Raw genomic sequence first — 19,429 nt, 5'->3', positions numbered from 1 at the left:
CACTCCTCATTACGTCAGGCTGGAAAGTGGCCTTCTGGTGCCTAGACTACAGGATGTAGAACAGAAAATGTCTTCAGACTGCTCGCATCAGGGATAGAGTCCAAATTAAACATCTATTCAGTGAGTTGGGAGTCTGTTGGATGCTTCTGCCTCGTTCCAGTTTAATAGTTTCATACATTTTTTGAAATCTGTAACTTAAATTGCTATTTGAACTGCTTCATTAGATTCCTGGCTTCCTTTGAAACAAACAAACAAACAGACAAAAACTTCAGATCAATTTGGGGTGGAGTGAAGACTGTCCTCACAGGTTTGGATTGCTTCAGGCTTCTGTACGTGGCCCTTCCGATTTGGGGATTCTGGCTTTGCTCATCTGGGAGCAGGTCTACAAACTGAACCTGTTTAAAGAAAACAAGAAAGGAAATTCGAGAGAATAAATCAATACCCAGCTACTGATTATAATTAACCGGTTGTTGAGCACAGACATAGTTGGAAGCCTAAGTTCTTGGGAGTGGTGGTATTTTTTAGTATCAGTATTTCAAACAAGTAGCCTTGTGTGCAATCATTCCTTTAATGGAGAAATGATTTCTTTACTGGAGAGGTTTGGCAGACAGAGAAGACCTGGGAATTGTCACATTTTCAAGAGTCACCCAAATGATGACATGATGGCCGCGAGTTTGGACCGATCACAAGCCCAGCAAAGCACAAGGATGAATCATCAGTGACCTCAAAGCGTCACGTCAACCAATCAATTGATCAATCAACCAAATAACGGCACATGATCTCAGAATGGGTGGTCTGCTGCAGTTAGGCGCAAGGAATAAGCATTTCTGTGAGGAGCCTTGCCAGGGACTGAGCCAGCTGCTGCTTAAATGCTGTTTTTTCCTGTTGTTTTGGGCGGAGAGAGGTCAGGGTTATTTTCCTCTCTCCAGCTGGGAGCTATTTTCGTAACAGTCTCAACCAGGAGCACACCTAGTGACCAAGGGTCCACAGAGGGTCTCTGGCTAGGTTCGTGGTGAGCTGGGAGGGAGGAAGGTAGGGCAGGCCCCGCCCACAGGTGTGATCTTCGTGGTAACGGTTCCCTCAGGTGAAGCTCAGCTCAGCCAGCCTGAGCCTGAGACGCAAGGAAGAACCTGGGACCTCCTCCTCCACAAGCTCAGAGATTTCAATTCGATTCTGAGACCTAAACTCGGAGCAGAGGCAAGAGGCCTCCAGAAAGCGCCTCCAGAAAGCTCCCCCGTGGGCTTCCCTGGTGGCGCGGTGGTTGGGAGTCCGCCTGCCGACGCAGGGGACGCGGGTTCGTGCCCCGGTCTGGGAGGATCCCACGTGCCGCGGAGCGGCTGGGCCCGTGAGCCATGGCCACTGAGCCTGCGCGTCCGGAGCCTGTGCTCCGCAACGGGAGGGGCCACAGCGGTGAGAGGCCCGCGTACCGAGAAAAAAAAAAAAAACAGAAAGCTCCCCCGTTACAGAGAAGCAAAGAATTTACTTCTCGGGGGGTGTGGGCTGCCAGACCTGGTCCACCCACAGCCAGGGCAGACCCCGCGCTGCATAGAACGAGCTTCTTGGCATAGCTGGGAGGGGAGCAGGGCAATGCGGGAAGGGGAAACACGTGAAGAACACGGGTTCTCCATTTATTGATGGTCTATTGTGCACCGGGCACTTGCCCTCAAGGAATTTTTCATCTGAGCAGGGGACACTGACAAGTAAACAGATGACCCTGAGAGACGGATCTGAATTTTGCAGCGGAAGGAGAGCGATAGAGCAGCATATGCAAAGCCGGGGGGTGGGGTGGGACGGGGGAGTGCTGGAAGAGAGGCACAGTCCTGGGACTGCACGAAAGTCCAGGGGAGCCAAGCAAAGAAAGGAAAGGGGAAAGTGTCCAAAATGACCACAGAGAGGCAGGCAGGTGCCAAAGGATGAAGGGCCAGGGCAGCAGGTTGAAGGCTGTATCGTGGCTGAAGTCTTTCAGCTCCTTCCTCTGCTCTCCAAGGGTCTAGGACCGTATTTCCCAAGCCAAGGGTTGATGCATCCACCTAATTTCTTTGGGATTCCTAGCGCGTAGAATCATTTTGCGCATGCGTCTGTGTATTCCCAAGGCTCATAGGCTGAGTGTGTTTGGGGCCACAAGGTCCCTGGGGACCATGAAACAGGTCAGTGGGAACCAGCCCGGCCTGAGGATGGGTGGAAAGGGGAGGGTGTCTTAGTAATTCGATTTAACAGTCCATGAAACCTACGCTTACCGGGTTTGCAAGAATAAAGCAATAGTTGGCAAAAGCTTTGGACAGAGTCAAAAGATTGAATTTCTAACCTGTTTCTGCTGTAAACTAACCATATAACTTTGGAAAATGTATTTCACTTCTCTGGGCCTCAGTTTCCCCCTCTATAAGAGGGGAGGGGTGGGAAATGGACGAATAATCCCTCTGGTGCATCCCAGCTCTAATGGTCTATGAGTCTAAATTGAGAATGGGTGTCAGGTATCCAAGCAAATATTCCGTTTACTCCTCAGAGCCTCTGTTTCCCATCTGTATAAAGGAGATAATGATACCTAGGTGTCAGGGTAGTTATGAGGATTAAACGAACCGAGGTGTACACTTTTTATCTTTTCTTCTTTCCTCTTTTCTTCCTGTAAAACATTGATTCTAAATCTTGCTTGGATTAAAACTAAGGTGAAAACTATGAACTCTCTCCCCAGAAAAAATAATGCACGTGTCCCCATAGATGTACATAAAATTTTGCATACAATTTTAGGAGGGTTATGGACCCCAGAAGCCCATCTGTGATCCCCTAGGGATGCACCCCTGGTCTAGAAAGTGCTAAACATTCCCCCAGAAGAACTGCAGGAGGAGAGTACCACTAGAGCAACGAACATTTCTTCCCCTAAATGATACTCTGTCATTTTTCAATTTACAGGCAGGAAAAAGGATAGATTGGGTTTGATCAATGTCAAGGTTTTTCTCCTATAATTTTTTAAACCTTTGGCACCTGCTGCAGCTTGTGTGCTAGCAAGTTCTCACAGAGGGTAAAATGAATGAACGAGCAGAAAATCAGTATGAACAGAGAACCTCTGGGATTACTTTATGCACGTGGTGATTACGAGCGCCGAGGAGACCTGCATACATAGAAAGCAACTGTAGCGTCGCTCTACAAACATCGCTGTGGCCTGATTCTTCAGGAATGTGACCACTGCGTCCACTGTATGCAGGAAACGCACGCGCACGGTCTCCGTACGCCGTTGAGCCCCTAGACACGCACCCCTGTCGACGTCTCATTTGTTTTTGAGCAAGACTGTAATAGCACTTTTTGTTTAAAAAAAAAAAAAAGGGCTTCCCTGGTGGCGCAGTGGTTGAGAGTCCGCCTGCCGATGCAGGGGGCACGGGTTCTTGCCCCGGTCCGGGAAGATCCCACATGCCGCGGAGCGGCTGGGCCCGTGAGCCATGGCCGCTGAGCCTGCGCGTCCGGAGCCTGTGCTCCGCAATGGGAGAGGCCACAACAGTGAGAGGCCCGCGTACCGCAAAAAAAAAAACACCCCGTGATAATGGCCGTGAGCGATGCCTTGGCATGGGGAATTTGGATGCCTTGACTCCTTAAAACTACTCTCCACACCACCTGCTTCCGAAGGCAGTGGCACATTTGGCTAACTTAGCACCATCGTGGGCAGTTTGTCTTTAGTGTAATTCAGACTTTGTGGCTTCTTTTCAAAAGGAATTCTATCTAAGTTATAGTAAGTCCAAGAGAAAGTGATTGGAGGGCACCAAAGCATCGTCAGTTCAACCTGCCTTACAGGGAGGAGGGACAAGAAACAGCTGGAAGACTTCTCAGCACCAGCTGGGGGTCTCCATCCGGGCTTCCTCACCCCATGAGCATTTTCTGCGTGGCTCATGTATCAAGAGGACACAATCTCAGGGAGCTCAGAGTCTAGGCAGGCAGAGGTAGGCTGCAGACACGCACACAAGAACCTGAGCAGAGAAACGTAAAGCAGAGATGCATCTGGCATGCACACTCATTGGAGAAGAGGCACCAGGGCTGTCTGCCGGGCTGAGGCATTAGTAGGTTCCGGCTGAAGCCTTGAGAGGTGGGTGGAAGTTGCCAGGGAGGCAGGTCTGCAGAGGAGATACCTGAGCAAAGGCTTGGAGACAGAGGAGAACGTGAAGTGTCTGAGGAAGGACAGATGCTTGCTGGATAGAACTGGGCTGTCTCTCCACTGCCCTCCATTCACTGTGCCTTTCCACCCCAGGGGTCCAGCTGACTGAGAGTCCAAGGGCTGGTACAGCTATGGAGGCTGGGACATGCTGAGGACAAAGCACAGCCTTTGGAGTTCAACAGCCCCATCCGAATCCCAGCTCCACCAACTGTGTTACCTTGGGCAAGTTCTAGAACTCGTCTGGGGCTCAGTTTTCTCCTGAAAAATGGGGATGACCATCTCTACCCCCCCTGGGGATGCTGCGAGGGTGGTGAGATAAACCATGGAAAGTGCTGGTGAGATGCCTGACACGTGGCAGTTCAGAGATGATGAAGTCCTATCCTACATGCTAACTCCATCAAGAGTGGCTCCACTGAAGTGTTAGAAGGATTCCTGGCCACATAGAATAGAGGCTTGTGCTCAGTTTGCAACAGAGGTGTCCGGTGAGTGCTGGATCCCATCTGACTGGGCCAGTTTCCCGTAGTTTCCCACTCTAGCAAGCTTCAGGCCAGTGCTCAGAGTGAAAAAAGCCAGCCACATCCAGCTGAGGGTGTGGATCTCACAGGCAGAGCACAGGGACCTCAGCCCAGGAGAAGCACACTGCAGAGCCTCGCTCAGCTGCCAGGAGCCTCTGGCCCCCTCACCTGTACTTGCAGGTAGAGAAGGAGCAGCACCTTAGCAAGCTAATTATCCCCTGGGGCATTCGCCCCACCCATAGCACAAAAGATAAAGTCCATTTGCAATTAGTCTCCTGGAGCCAAACTAAGTCCAAGAATGAGGTGACCAGGACTTTTTTTTTCCTTTTCTTTTTTTAACATTTTTAATTGGAATATAGTTGATTTACAATGTTGTGTTGGTTTCAGGTATATAGCAAAGTGAATCTGTTATACATATATCCACTTTTTGGGGGGGATTCTTTACCCATATAAGTCATTACAGAGTATTGAGTAGAGTTCCCTGTGCTATACAGTGGGTCCTTATTAGTGACTTGAATTTTAAAAAGTCCCAGAACTTCACTTAATTCTCCCCACTTCCCATAGAAATTTCTGCCACTTTATCCAAACCATCCCCGTGCCTCTTCTGCTCTTTCTTCCCACACCTTCTCCTCTCCTCTTCCTCATTCTCAGCAAACAGTGACGAGGACATTGGTGCAGACCTCCCAAGGAAGCCCTGGTCACCAGGACAGGCAGGACGTGTGCCCACCAGGTGGGCTGGGACTTGGCGCCCCCAGAGCTCAGGGAAACCAGACAAGAGGCCAGTGTTTCTTAAGTCCCCCCGACTCTGTGCCACGCCCTGTACCAGGTGCCCCCCTGCTCTGTATTATGTAATTGATATCAATACGATATTGCAAGCTGGCCTGTATTAGCTCCTCTTGTCCATGAGGAATTTGCCCGTGAGAGGTGGAGTGACCTTCCCAAGGTCGGGCAGCCAAGATAAAGGAGAAACCCCATTAAGCCAGCTCTTCCCGAATTGTGCCAAACCCCCCACTGCTCCAAGATATGGCCAAGTGTGAGGTGAGTGGGACTTGGAGGAGAAGCAGCCAGAGCGGCCCCCCTGAGAGGGAGAGAGCTCGGGAGGGGCTGCGGCTCCATCCAGAGAGAAGCCTGGGGCCTGACAGCTGACACCCCGAAGGTATCGGGGCCCATTCACTCGCTAGTTCTGCAAACGTTAGCTGAGTGCCTACCGTTCATTCAGGAGGCATCGTTCATGCAACAATCATACATTCAGGAGGTTCATGTAGGAAACTCTGCCAGGTGTGGGCAACACGGGCACTGACACCCCCCCTCCCCAGGCCTCCAGGAGTGGAGGCAAACCTCCCGCGGTAGGCTTTTTGAAGTCCAGCTGAACCCCAGCCCAGGCGGATAGTGAGGAAACCCTGAGATGCTTCTGGCTCCAACACGCCACCTGGACGCACAGTGACAGCTGAGAACCACACTTACATATTAAACTATACTTTATTAGTTGGCTTGTCTCCCCAGGCCTGGGTCAGGAACCAAACCACATCTCCCAAGCTGCTATGCATGGCCTGTCCATCCAGAGAGAATCCTACAATTCACAGCCATCCACCCAGTCACTGAGGTCCTCGCCCTGGCAGTGATGCCTCCAGACCTCCCTGAGGATGGAAGATGGGGAAGAGGAGAGACCAAATCAGCTGCAGTCTTCAGTCTTTGCTCAGAGGAGAAAAGGATGGAGGCGTGGGCTCTAAACCAGAAGTGAGGTGAGGAAAGGGGCTACCAAGGGGAAGAGAGACAAGTCAGCTGTGTTAACTAGCAAAGAACCCCCTAAAAGAAGTTAAAAAAAAAAGAAGAGAGAGAATGGCCCTTAAAAAGTTACCTGTCTAGCCTCCGTATTTTACCAATGGAGTAACTTGCTCAGGTTCACCCAGAAGTCAGTGGCAAAGACTGGGGTCCACAGCCCCAATTCAATGCTCGCTTCCTACACCATGATGTTTCTGCAGACAGTGATGCCAGCGTACATGTGTACAGCCCTTTACAGTGTACATAGCACTGCCACACCCATCACCCATTTATCTGCCATGCCCCCCAGCAGCCCTATAAGGTAAATTGGGCAGATATTATGTTCCCTATGTTCCAAATGAAAAGCTGAGCCTAAGATGCAGAATTACTTGCCCAAGGTCCACAGCTTGTAAATGACAGAAATGCACCTACACCCAATTCTCTTTGGCTACCAATCTGGATCTTTCAGTTGCCAGTAACTGTAGTTTATAGGCTCTTTTAGGACCATTACCTTGTTCCAGTGTCATGCTAGCATCTTGAGGAAGTTAAGCAAGATCCTGGGCTCCTGGGGGTCCCAAGTTCCCAGGGGTTCCAAACTTGGATAACTAGGGTCCTCTATGATGTCAATGTCAGAGAGCCCGATGGCAAGGAGGGCCCCTAAAGGACCTTGATTGTTCATCTCTTCCATTAGACTGAGACGCTTGAGGGCAAAGAACTGGGTCTTGGCCACGCCTGAAGCCCAGCACCCAGCACAGAGCCTGGCACAGGTGAGTTCTCAGGTGTGCATGTGGAGGGAATAAACAGCACCCTTCCTACATTCTAGAACCACTTCCTATTAGCCTCAGCCGCCTCTCAGAGGTTATACATGCCACAAATTTACTCCCAGCGTACAAGAGAGTTGTTCTTCGATTTAACCCAAAAGAACCTGTTTCTTCCATCCCAGGGTAATGTCCCCAAGGCCTTAAGCCCTTGGGTTCCTACCTGAGCCTGCATTCACCCTTCCTGATTTTATAGATGTACATTCTATCCTGCTGAGCCTGCCTCATTCCAGATTCAGCTCCTGGGGCTTCAACGGTTCTCAAATCAACACGTCTCCAAAGCTGTGGCCATTGTCAAGGCCCACCTTGGACCTTCTCTACGTTCATGGTCCTTTTCACCTCCTCCTCTCGCTCACTGGCCATATATCACGCGTCCCTGTTCCTTCTCCACAGCCCCTCACCCCTCACCCCTCTCCTGTCCATCACCTATATAACTGTCTGAGTCCACACCCTCTGTCTCTCATTTAGACTCCTGCAGAGGCTTCCCAGCTAGCCCCCCTGCCTCTAGTCTGTCTCACTTCCTTCTGCTCATGGACTGACATTTGATACTTTCCTAATTACCCCAGCAGTCTCGTCACTATCACGTCTGCCCTGGGTTCTGGCCCCCTGGAGGGATTTTACCCCTGCTGCTATCCAGATAGGGGAGTAAAGGGAGGTTTGGAGGCTCTCTGTAGAGAAGCTCCCATCGGAAGAGGCTGGGAAGCTGTAGGCCTGCTGCTTCAGGGGCTCCAAAGATACAGTCCAGCGCCCCATCGGGTGCTCATCCAACTCCCTTGCCTATGAGGATGGCTCCAAAGGCCATCTTGTGGGAAGGAGGTGAGTAAAGGGAAGGCTGATAGGGTGCGGCTCCAGGGCACCCACCCACGCTTCAAGCAGAGAACTTCTTTGATCTGTTGTACTGGACAAAGATGCCACAGTTAAGAAACAAAGTTCCTAGACCCTGGACTAGTGAACTTGTAGGCAGGCATCCCGACATAGGCAGGTCTTGGAGGAGCCAGGCTTGGCTCCGTGACCTCCAGTGACTTGCTTATCCTCCCTAAAATTCAGTGCGCTGTCTGTAAATACATCAGTGGTAGTGAGCTCCGCCACCACCGAAAGCGGCCGTGCAGATTAGATTGTGAGGCCATGGCATGGCGCCTGGGGTAAGGAGGACACTCAGAGAAGGTTAGTTCCCTACTGTGGTCCTGGCCACGTCTCCTTGCAGCGGCCTCCAACCTACATTACTTACCAGGTGCCCAGACCCTGGGGATCCTGAACTATCTTCATGGCACAGATAACAGTATCCTTGAGGTTAGGATTCAACAAGTCTGGGGAGGGAGGCAGAGAAACACGATGAGGGAGCAGGGGCTGGAGCTGGATAGCCAGAGTCTGTCTCCATCTTTCTGTCTTTCTCACACATGTACACACCCTCCTCCATCCTAAATTCAACCCTGTCCCTCAACCGCCCTGGAAGCACAGGGCTTACCCGATCACTTCCCCCCATCAGAAGCCATCCCCCCTCCCTTGCCACAGCTCTCAGGACAGTGTCCCATCTGGGACCCCAAATTATATTCACGGAGGATCCATCCTCATCACTTGCCCCATCCCGCCCTCCTTGGTAGACCCAGCAGGCAGCGGGGGTCCCCACTCAAACATAAGGCAGGAGGAACACACAAGGCTGGGGAAGAAGCAATGGCCGGTGCAGAGCCCGGCCCCAGCCCCGGGCCCAGGCCCAGCCTACCGAGCAGTACACCTGGCACATGTTTGGGACCTTGGGGTTGAGATTTTTGCACCACTTCAGGCTGTTGATCTGGAAGATGCCATTGTTGGTACTTCCATCGGCTTCGTGGTCCACGGCAGCTGTGTTGAAGCCACTTGCGAAGTAAGCAAGACAGACCCCTGCACAGGGCGGAGACACAGGCCTGCGGGTTGGATGACAGAGGCCAACCCAGACCAGAGGGCTCCTGGGGCAGACTCCACAGGTCACCTCCTCCGAGCCTCAACTCCTGCTTCCAGGCAGTCAGGGCAGATGCCCTCCCACCTCCTTGACAAATGAATCCGTCGAAGCTCGGAGGGGCAAAGTGACTGGCTCAAGGTCACACAGAGCTACCGAAGAGCAAGGGTCGGGACCCGACCTCAGGCGTCCCGACACCTAGGCTAGCAATCTTCCCACGGTCTCACTGTCCGCACATAGTAGGACCCAAGAAATGCTGTGGGGTGAACGAACAAGAGCTCGCTCTTTAGAGACATGATCAGGAAGGCACAGGGGGAACCTAGAGAGAGGGCTAGAACTAGAGAAGAAATGAGGCCGGGTGTGGCTGGACTTCATAGCTTCTCGAAACTGCCACCAGCTTGAACAGTTTGGTATATACTGCTTTGCTCAGCTCGCCCTAAACTTCACTGGGAATGCCTGACCCTCGTGACCACAATTCAGGTTAGGGTAGGACACCATTCTCTTCCTGTGGCTCCCGGCTTTACCAGCGGGGGAGAAAAGGAAGAGGTCGTTCTGCTGTGGCTGCCTGTCGTCTGCCTGCTGTGTATCACCCCAGTGCCAGGTGTTCTCTACCTCTCAGCTCATGGGATCCTTATTTGACAAAGGAGAACAGAGGCTCCCAAGGCCACAGCCCTTGAGGGAGGAAGAGGGAGGAAGGGAGCGCAGTCCTCACAGTCCGCCAGGCTGTATCCCCGGAAGCCATCCAGGCCGAAATCCTGCAGCATTCTGGCCAGCTCACAGCGACTGTAGACCTCGGCCTGACCGGAGGTGAGCAGGCAGCTGAGCAGAGACGCCAAGGCCAGCAACGTGATCCCAGGCAGGCACGGCCACCTCCTGGGAGCCCAGCTCCCACCTTCCATGCGGGCGGCAGGGCTGGAGACCCCGCCTCCCTGGCTACAAGCTGGGCTTTGACAGGCAGCTCACAGAAGGGTACCCCTGGAAGAAGAAGGGAAACAGGGCCTGAGTGTACCTGGGAAGTGGGGAGAAGGCTCCAACACTGCCAACCTGCTCCCCTGCAGCCCTGATGGGGCCTCAGCCGTACCACCAAGAGCCAGAAGAGGGTTCCCCGAGGCCAGCCTCTTTCCCCTCCAATCCTGCTTTGTAACCCCCTGTCCCGGCAGCTGAGAGAGAGGAGGGGAAGCGGGGAGAGGACAAACATATTCTGAGCTCCATACTACTTGCCAGGCATCACGGAACCCTGAATCCCAGGACTTCACAACTCAGAAGGGACCAAGTTTGGACTGAGGCCAAAGTTTATGTGACTCCAAAGTCCCACCGGGGTTTGGCCACAAGCAGATGCTCCCGGAGGGGACAGCCGAGCAGTGGCATCTGTGTAAGTCAATCCCTCAGCCCAGATGCCACGAAGCTCTCTTCTAGCACTGAGCCTCCCCGTCCTGGCCTGCGCTGAAGCCAGGTCTCCCCCTAGGACACTGCCACCCTGCAGCCTCTCAGGCAGAGGAAGCTCTCTCTCCCACACACAGGCCGCCCAGGGCGATGCTGAAACTCTCCTCCACGTCCGCCACCCCATCTAAACCATCACCTTGTTAAAGCCCGGCCTCCCTCGAGGCTCACCTCGCCCGGTTCGGTGTGCCCTCCACACCTCTCATCACTGGCTCTGCAGGCCTGTCCCCAACATCATGAAGGACATTTGCGCCTGGGTATGACCTCGGCCTCCACTCTGTCTCAGAATAGAGAAGAGTCTCTATTCCACTTCTATCTCTCCCCAGCCACCTGTGACCTACCTCTCCATGTCTCTCACGACCTCGGCCCCCCAACCTTCATAGATTCCAAAAACGAAACACAACCTCAGGAGTGGCTGTCCCTACAGTTGGGTGGCCCCGAGCCCAAGGATGACAAGACAAGGGTGGGCTTTGCAGGAAGCCTCGTCTCGGCGGGAAGCCCGCCCCTACGCGTAACGTCTCTGATGTGGACACTTTCCCAGCACCATCTTCTTCCTCTGTAACGTGAGGCAATTAATAACACCTGCCTCATCGGATTGTTGAAAGAATGAATGAGAAAAGAAAGGCACAGAGAGAGCGGGGCTCTTTGCATCAGAACTCGGCTGGTCACTATTTCTATTAGGAAGCGATGCTGGCAACGGCACTGATGCTCGTCTTGGTCAGGTTTCTCTCTCCCATTTCCCTCAGGGGGTATTCATGACCCTCATTACTGTCCTTGAGTCCCCTCCCTGCCCTGTCCCACCTCACCTCCTGCCTCACTGAGAAAAACAAGGTGTGCACAGGTGAGACTTCCTTCCTCTTTCTGCCTTTACTCCATCCCTACCCTCACAGAGGAGGCGCCTCTACACTGACGGGGGCCCATCTTTCCTCCAACCTCTGTGTTTCATCCTTTCGCATCTCTCCACCGTGTTCTACCAGCCACTTCTCCTCTCTCAGCATCACGAGCCCCTCCTCTCCACCAACCCCTCCTTCCTCTGCAGGTACAGACATGCTTAGGTCTCCAGCTTCTAAAATACCTTCTTCCCCGGACTCTTTATCTATACTGACCTGTCCCTCTCCCTCTCTTTCTCATTTCAACTTCTGGGGGAAAATCTACGATCTTCTCACCTCCCATTTGTTTCTCAACCCAGTGAAATTTAGCGTCACCACCACGACCACTCGCCTGACGCTGTTCTATGCAGTCCAATGGACCCTCGTCAGCTCCTGTCTCGCGGGAGCCCTCAGCAGCCTTGCACACTGCTGTCACTCCACCCGGTTGAAACTCTTGCCTCTCTCCGCTTCCATGATGCTCCCCTCTCGCAGGTTCCTCGGATTCCCTTTCGTGGAATCCACTTCCGCCCAAGCCTTAAATGCCGATATGCTTCCCAGGCATTTCTCCCTTGAGCCCTCCTCTCTCCCACTTCAGCCTGCAAGATGCCTAAGCATGTCTGTGCCTACTGCCCGCTGCAGGGTGATGGCTTATATGACATCTTCCCCGGAGCAGCAGACCTCATAGGTAACTGCCTCCTGGGAACCTCCGCTTGGATAAGACACAGTGAACTCAAACTGAGCACGTCCAAAACAGAACGAACCTTCCCACTATTTTAGTGCTCTTTTGTATGTCTTCCCTTTCTTGGTTTCAAACATTCTTGGTTTTAAACTCATCATGTTTTATTGTTTAAACCTATTTATCCAAATTGGATAAACATTTTTATCCAGATATAAATGTCATTCTTCACTCCTCTCCATCACAACATCTTTCACTCATCCCCAAGCCATCAATCCCAATGTGCTGTTGAGTCCACCTTCCCTCCAAGGGCAGCATCTTTTCCTCAGTTCGGCCCACCCTCCTGCTGTGCTAATGGTCTCCTGGCATCCAGTCCTGACCTTCTCCCCAGCTATTCTCCCCACATTCACCAGCATGAAGGTTTTAAACAAAAAGCCTGGTGTGTGACGTCCTTTGATGACTTCCTTCCTCACTCCTCCTAAGCGTGGTCCTCGTGACCCAGCCTTGCTGACCTCTCCCCCGCGACACATTAAGTTCCAGTAACGCCACGTCATTCGCTCACGATGATCTTGCCATCTGAGCAGGAACCCTCTCGTTTCCTTTACGTGCTTCACTCTTACCTATACTTCAAGGGTCACGTTAGAGGTGAGTTCCCCAGCGGGACTCCCCCAGTGGGCCCCCGCCCCCCCAATACTCCCAAAGCGCCCTGTGCTTCTGCCCTCCTGCACAGTAGACTGTAAAAGACGTTAGCCTTTCCCACTACCAGGTGAACTTCCAAAGAACAATGGTTCTTTGAGAGTCAAGAGAGTCAATCCTGAGAGTCAAGCAGAGCTGCCGGCATGGAGCGGCCGATCAATGGGTGCTTCTCAAGACTGAAGTATATTGAAGTCGTGTCCACAAGAGCATGAGCCCTTCTCGTCAAAATGTGGGGGAATGAGAGGGAGGAAGACACCCTTCTGAGTTCTTAAAATCTGGCAGACGCTGTGCTGGGCTTTTTCTGGATGTTTTCTGACTTCATCTCATCTAATCCTCTCAACAATTCAAGGGGGGAAGGATTACTGTCTCCAACTTCTAGATGAAGAAACCAAGCCTACTGCTCTACAGAGACTTGTGTTTGCTTTTTCGGTAGCAGAGTTGTTTAAAGGTCATTTCATCCTGAGCATTTCCCAGCAGATCTAGAGGTAGCAGGAGTCAGGTCTGCTGATCCAGAGACCAGAGGCTGCCAGCATGGTCTCCAATCTCTCGCTCTCAACTCCCCACCTGCTGCTTCACCAGCCCGGAATCCGCCCCCCTACCCCCGCAATCTCTGACCACTGCCTTCCTTTCTCCATGTCCCTTTCTAATCAGTAAACAGCTGCAGGAAGAGCGGGAAGGGGGCTCACTGATCAGGTGTCGTCCGCAGCAGTGACAGTGGCAGTAACAGCAGCGGCCCAACACCCTGCTTCAGCCCAGGACACCCCCCATGATACAGCTGGGGCCCCAGGCACCCAGCTTGAAGAGAATGATGGGAAAGGGCAGGCTCTAAACTGACGTGGGGCCTTCTGGAACTCCCCAGTTCTGTGAGCTCATCTTCTAGAACCATCTTCACCCACCCAGCTTTGCTAGCCCCCCCTGAGCCCCTCAATGTCAGGGCCTGGGGACATATTAGGATGATCTAAGCTCAACCCCCCTTGCCCACCTTCGCTCACACGCACAATACTTTGAAGGATGGCTCACTCCTCTCCTCCCAACAGGCCCTTCCGGTGGGTACCCAGGGATGATGATGCTTGCGGGTGGCCGCCGCTGCCCCAGGCATCTGACCTCACGGTCAAACTCCTTTGTTCTTCTCCCTTGATGCTGAGCTACGAACCGCCCCTTTTCTCCATCTGGATGATGACAGTTCAGTGTGGACAAGCCTGGGACAAATGGGATGCTGTTGACCCTAAAGCTTGTGGGACAGAGCAGTGAAATAGAAGGGCATGTGACACCCGTGTCTATACCCCACAAGGGCCCCTGCTTGGAGGCCATGTGGCACAGCAGTTAGAGCATGGACTTTGCAGTCAGGCTGACCTGAGAACGAACAGGGGCGCTAGTGACTACCAGCTGGGAGTTCCAGTAAACGTGACTTAACCTCTCAGTTTCCTTCATTCTCAAGGGGGATTAACAATGCAGGAAACATCTCTAGAGACACGCAATGCACAGGATCAATTACCACTAAGAGCAGAGCATAACCATAAACATGTCAATCTGCCCCTGTTCATCCTGTCTGCCCGGGCCCCATCCCAGACAGACCAGATTCGAATCGAGGGTTGACCCGCGTTTGCATCAGGGTTTCTCTCTTTTTTTTTTTTTTAATTTTATTGTGGTAGGAAGACATGAGTCACTTAACATGAGATCTACCCTCAACAAAATTTTAAATGTGTAGTACAGTGTATTTGATCATAGGTACAGTGTGGTACAGCAGATCCCCAGAAACTTCTTCCTCGTTTAACTGAAACTTTATGCCCGTAGATTAGTAACTCCCCACTCCCTTCTCCCCCAGGCCCTGGCAACCACCATTCCACTCTCTGATTCTATGGACTTGACTCTTTTCGATACCTCCTATAAGTGGAATCATGCAGTGTGTGTCTTCCTGTGACTGGCTTATTTCACTGAGCATAACGTCCTCCAGGTTCATCCGCGTGGTCACATGTTACAGAATTTCTTTCCTTTTTAAGGCTGAATAGTACACCACTGGGTGTCTAGACCGCATTTTCTTTATCCATTCGTCTGATGGACATTTAGGTTTTTTCCGCATCTTGGCTATCGTGAATAGTGCTGCAATGAACGTAAGAGTGCTAATATCCCTTCAAGTTCCTGATTTCAATTATTTTGGATAAATACTCAGAAGTGGGGTTGCTGGATCACACGGTAGTTCTATTTTTAATGTTTTGAGGATACTGTTTTCCACAGCTGCTTCGCCATTTTGCGTTCCTGCCAACAGCGCACAAGGGTTCCAGTTTCTCCAAAACTTATCTTTTGCTTTTTTTATAATAGCCGTCCTGACAGGTATGAGGTGTGAGGTCTCATTGTGGTTTTGATTTTCATTTCCCTAATGATTAGTGATGTTGAACGTTTTTTTCATATGCCTGTCGGCCACCCGTGTGTCTTCTTTAGAGAAATGTCTTTTTGGCATCAGTATTTCTTAAAAGGTCCCCCAGATGACTCCAGTGCACAGCCAAGGCTTGAGCCTTTGTCCTGGGGGAAGGGCTCTGGACTCGAGTTAGGAAACCTGAGTTCAATTCTTGCTGTGCCCTTGGCTGGCTATTTAGTCTTGGCCAGTTAACCTCCATTTCCTCATCTATAAAATGGAGTCGTTACGCTGCCCCACCCCCTAGAACCACGGTAATCTCCCCAAGCCTCAGTTTGCTCCTCTGTAAAATGGGAATAATCCTCCCTCACTGTCTCAATGCCTGAAGATATGTACCACTTGGATCAGTATGTCTTAACTACTGTTTTTATTGTCTGGCCCCGGGTGGTGATTTCGTGCGGTTGAGTTTTGGAGGTTGTTACTGGATCGGCCTGCTTTTACTAGTTTATCACTTCTTTTTATTGAGTCATCTTTCAGTTTATTTTTATTTTATTGTATGTTTTGTTATTTCCCACTTGACTTTCACTCTTAAATGGAGAAGAAGAAACAGAAAGCTCAAAAGAAAACGTTACAAGGGCAGACGAGACCCCAGTTGACAATTGGTGGGTCTTGATTTCTCTGCTGAGCTCAGCACGAGTCTTTCCTGTTTCCCCCCAAGCAAGCTCGGATTCTTGACCACATCCCAGCAGAGATCCCCCACCAGGTCCCTTCAGGTTTAAGTTCTCCTGAAGCATCTCTTCCATTTCTGCTTCTCAGTCCTGGCTGCACTTTAGAAAAAATACTGACACCTGGGCACCACCCCAGTCCCATTACATCCAAATCTCTGGGGGTAAAGCCCAGGCAATTACTACTTTTTCAACACTTCCAGGAGATTCCAAAGTGCTACCAGAGGTGAGAACCACTGTTCTAATCACACTTTAGTTCCCTAAATGTGGGCCAGTGCTTGCAGCCATGTCTTACATGCTATTATATATGTTCTTCCCTGTCAAGTACACTCTTTCTGTTCCAACTAACTGGCTAGCTGCTGGTCCTCCTTAAAGCATTGCTGGAGCTTGTCTTCCTCCCCTGGGCTCCTTGGGCTGAGTCAGGAGTCCCCTGTACCCTGGCGCAGCAATCAATGTTAATGTGGCATCTCAGCATCCACCACACTACATCAGTATCTTCTTTCTCATCACTCCCACCAGACTAGGAGATGCCCGATACGTCCCAATTGTCTATTTTCCCATTGCTGACAACAAGATCAAAAAATACTATGGAAAGAAATGAAGAAATGAATGAAAATCATCTAGTCGGTTGCTTCAGAAGAACCTCAGCTCAGAGGACTCCATCGGGAGAGTGCCGAGGGTGGTCCCAAGGAGTATGCAGGGGTCTCTGTGGATAATGAAGAAATGAGTCCTACCCTGCCTGCAAGTAGGGAGAGCCTGGAGCTCCTAGAGAGGTCTACTCATCCGATCCACTCCCAATTCATAACAGTGAAAATAGAACTATAAGTTGTGTCCCTGTTATTTTCATCTTTTTTTTTTTTTTTTTTGCGGTATGCGGGCCTCTTATGGTTGTGGCCCCTCCCATTGCAGAGCACAGGCTCCGGACGCGCAGGCTCAGCGGCCATGGCTCACGGGCCCAGCCGCTGCGCGGCACGTGGGATCTTCCCGGACCGGGGCACGAACCCGTGTACCCTGCATTGGCAGGCGGACTCTCAACCACTGTGCCACCAGGGAAGCCCCTATTTTCATCTTTGATCACAGTATGTGGCTGTGATCACAAGACATTGTTACCAGGAGGCCTGAGGCAGGTAAAGTCACTAACCCTGCACTGCAGAGTCTCACCCCATCATATTCTTTTAGTTTTGTGTCTCCTTTATTAATCTGTCTTCCTCCTCGTGATGGTTAATTTTCTGTGTCAACTTGACTGGGACACAGGGTGCCCAGATATTTGGTCAAACATTATCCTGGGTGTTTCTATGAGGGTGTTTCTGGAGAAGATTAACATCTTTAAAAATTGAAATGTATTTGACACATAAGGTTGTGTAAATTTAAGGTGTAAGACATGTTAATTTGATACATTTCTATATTGTGATATGATTATCATCATAGTCGTAATTAACACCTTGGTCACATTGCATCATTATTTCTTTTTAGTGGCTGGAATAATTAAGTTCTAGTCTCTTAGCAAGCTTGATGACTGCAATACAATATTGGTGTCTATATTCATTATACTGTGCATTAGATGAGATTAACATTTCAATCACTAGATTGACTAAAGCAGATTGCCCTCCCTAATGTGGGTGGGCCTCATTCAACCCGCGGAAGGCCTGAAGAGAAGGGAAAGGCTGATCCTCCCTGAATAAGAGGGAATTCCCCCTGCCTGACTGCAATTCAAACTAAGACATTGACTTTTTTCCTGCCTGTGAACTAGAACTGAAACATCAGCTCTTCCTGGGTCTGAGCCTGCCAACCTTTAGACTGGAATGACACCATTGATCCTCTTGGGTCTCCAGCTTACCAGCTCACCCTGCAGTGGAACTCAGCCACTTCCACAACTGCATAAGCCTTATCCCAAATATATATACAATGACGGTTCTAACCACATTTTTATAGTTCCCTGTATGTGTGTTTATATACACAAATCCCATTTGTTCTGTTCCTCTGGAGAACCGTGACCGATACAGTCCTCCGTGAAGTTGGTAGAAAATCACTTAAGAGTCACCAGGTTCCTCAATCCACATTATTCCCTTCCTTGCTGTGGTGCCACTACTGGCTGACACTCTTCCCTCCCCTCCTATGATGTGTGGCTTCCACGGTACAGGGCAGCTGACTGAAAGCAGCCAGACCTGGGCTGGAGTCCTGGTGTCACAGAATTTACTAGCTCTGTGACCTTGGTGGGTTAGTCAGCCTCAGTATCCTCACCCATTAAGTTAAAAGGACTGCCACCCAGGGGGCTGTGGAGAGGATTAACGAGATAACATGCAGATCATCTTACACAGAACCTGGCTCCAAGCAGACACTCAAGAAAAGGTAGTTCTTTAATTATTGTTATTTTGGGGGAGAGGAAACTAACCATACTTTTGAGAACTTCACTTGAATTGACAAAAAAGGCTCTGAGTAAAAGGGCCTAAAGGATATTGCAAAGGGAAAGCAGGAGCTAGTTTTAACCAATCAGAGGCCTCTTTCCCATCCAAGTTTGTGCTGTGTTGGCCCTCGTAGAAGTCACAACATCTCTGGATGAGCAGGGAATTAATCTACTAGCATTCGTCTTCCTGGACTTACATCCTAGGGATTTGCTCTCAGGGAAACCAACACAGCCTAAAGAGAAAGGAGAAACATCCATTTGGAAAAAAGTGCTTGTTCATCCATGTCATACTCCCCCCCCACCCCCGACGTCCTTCAGAGGTCAAATATGGTTCCTCCATATCTGTCCCCATCACTCTGGTCGGTGCTGTCAGCGTATCTTATCTGGGACTACAGTCATTCCCTAAGGGGTCTCTCTCTACATCTAAGTGATAGAACTGAATACACCAGTCCCCATTTTTAAATCTTTCAGTGGATCTCTATCACTTGCAGAACTAGTTCTGAAGTCCTCCACACTCTGTCCTCTCCCCACTTCTCCAGCCCTTCCTCCCAATACTTCTCTCCCTGCAACGCCACCCCCTGGGCTTCCACGGTTCTGAGCTACCCACTCTTCCCCAAACTTATCTGTCTAGAATCTCTCCTCATTGGGCACCTGATAACTCCATCTCACCCTTCAAAATCAGCCCAGCGTTGCACCTTCCACAGAAAGTGTTAATCCCACTCTCTATCTCCTGAAGCCTCCAATCTATTTTCTTGCCCCCGGCCCTTGAATTTCTCCCTGTCACAGAACTCCCACATTGCACTATAATTTATGATGTACGCGACTGTAGCCCTGTCTGTGAGCTCTTCCAGAGCAAGGAGTATGTTATATTTCATCTCTGTATTTCCTTGACCTATTAATGGGTGAGGCATCCAAAAGGCACTGAGTAAAGGTTAGGAGAATACATTTAAAAACACACTGGTTGGGGAGGGAAGGAGATGCCCACGATTCTATAGGGAGAGAACAAGGGAGATTTTGTGGTGCTGGGACAGTTCTGTATCTTGATCTGGATGGTAGGTACACAAATGCACGTTATAAAATGACGCGGGGGCTTCCCTGGTG

General features: G+C 50.7%; 1 protein-coding gene across 1 annotated transcript; it reads right to left on the bottom strand.

The window, feature by feature from the left end:
- Positions 1-6,223: 6,223 nt before the first annotated feature.
- On the bottom strand, positions 6,224-10,094 carry SPACA3 (sperm acrosome associated 3). The gene is made up of 5 exons (XM_060134658.1): positions 9,878-10,094; positions 8,953-9,110; position 8,662; positions 8,461-8,539; positions 6,224-6,290 (listed from the first exon to the last, which is right to left on the bottom strand). Exons 1-5 carry the CDS (start codon positions 10,062-10,064, stop codon positions 6,224-6,226), a joined length of 492 nt encoding a protein of 163 aa, XP_059990641.1. The 5' UTR covers positions 10,065-10,094.
- Between the last annotated feature and the right edge of the window lie 9,335 nt (positions 10,095-19,429).

This window comes from Lagenorhynchus albirostris, chromosome 20 (assembly GCF_949774975.1).
Source record: "Lagenorhynchus albirostris chromosome 20, mLagAlb1.1, whole genome shotgun sequence".
Classification (NCBI taxonomy): domain Eukaryota; kingdom Metazoa; phylum Chordata; class Mammalia; order Artiodactyla; family Delphinidae; genus Lagenorhynchus; species Lagenorhynchus albirostris.
The sequence above is the reverse complement of the archived record's forward strand: the minus strand, read 5'-3'. Positions and strand labels throughout refer to the sequence as shown.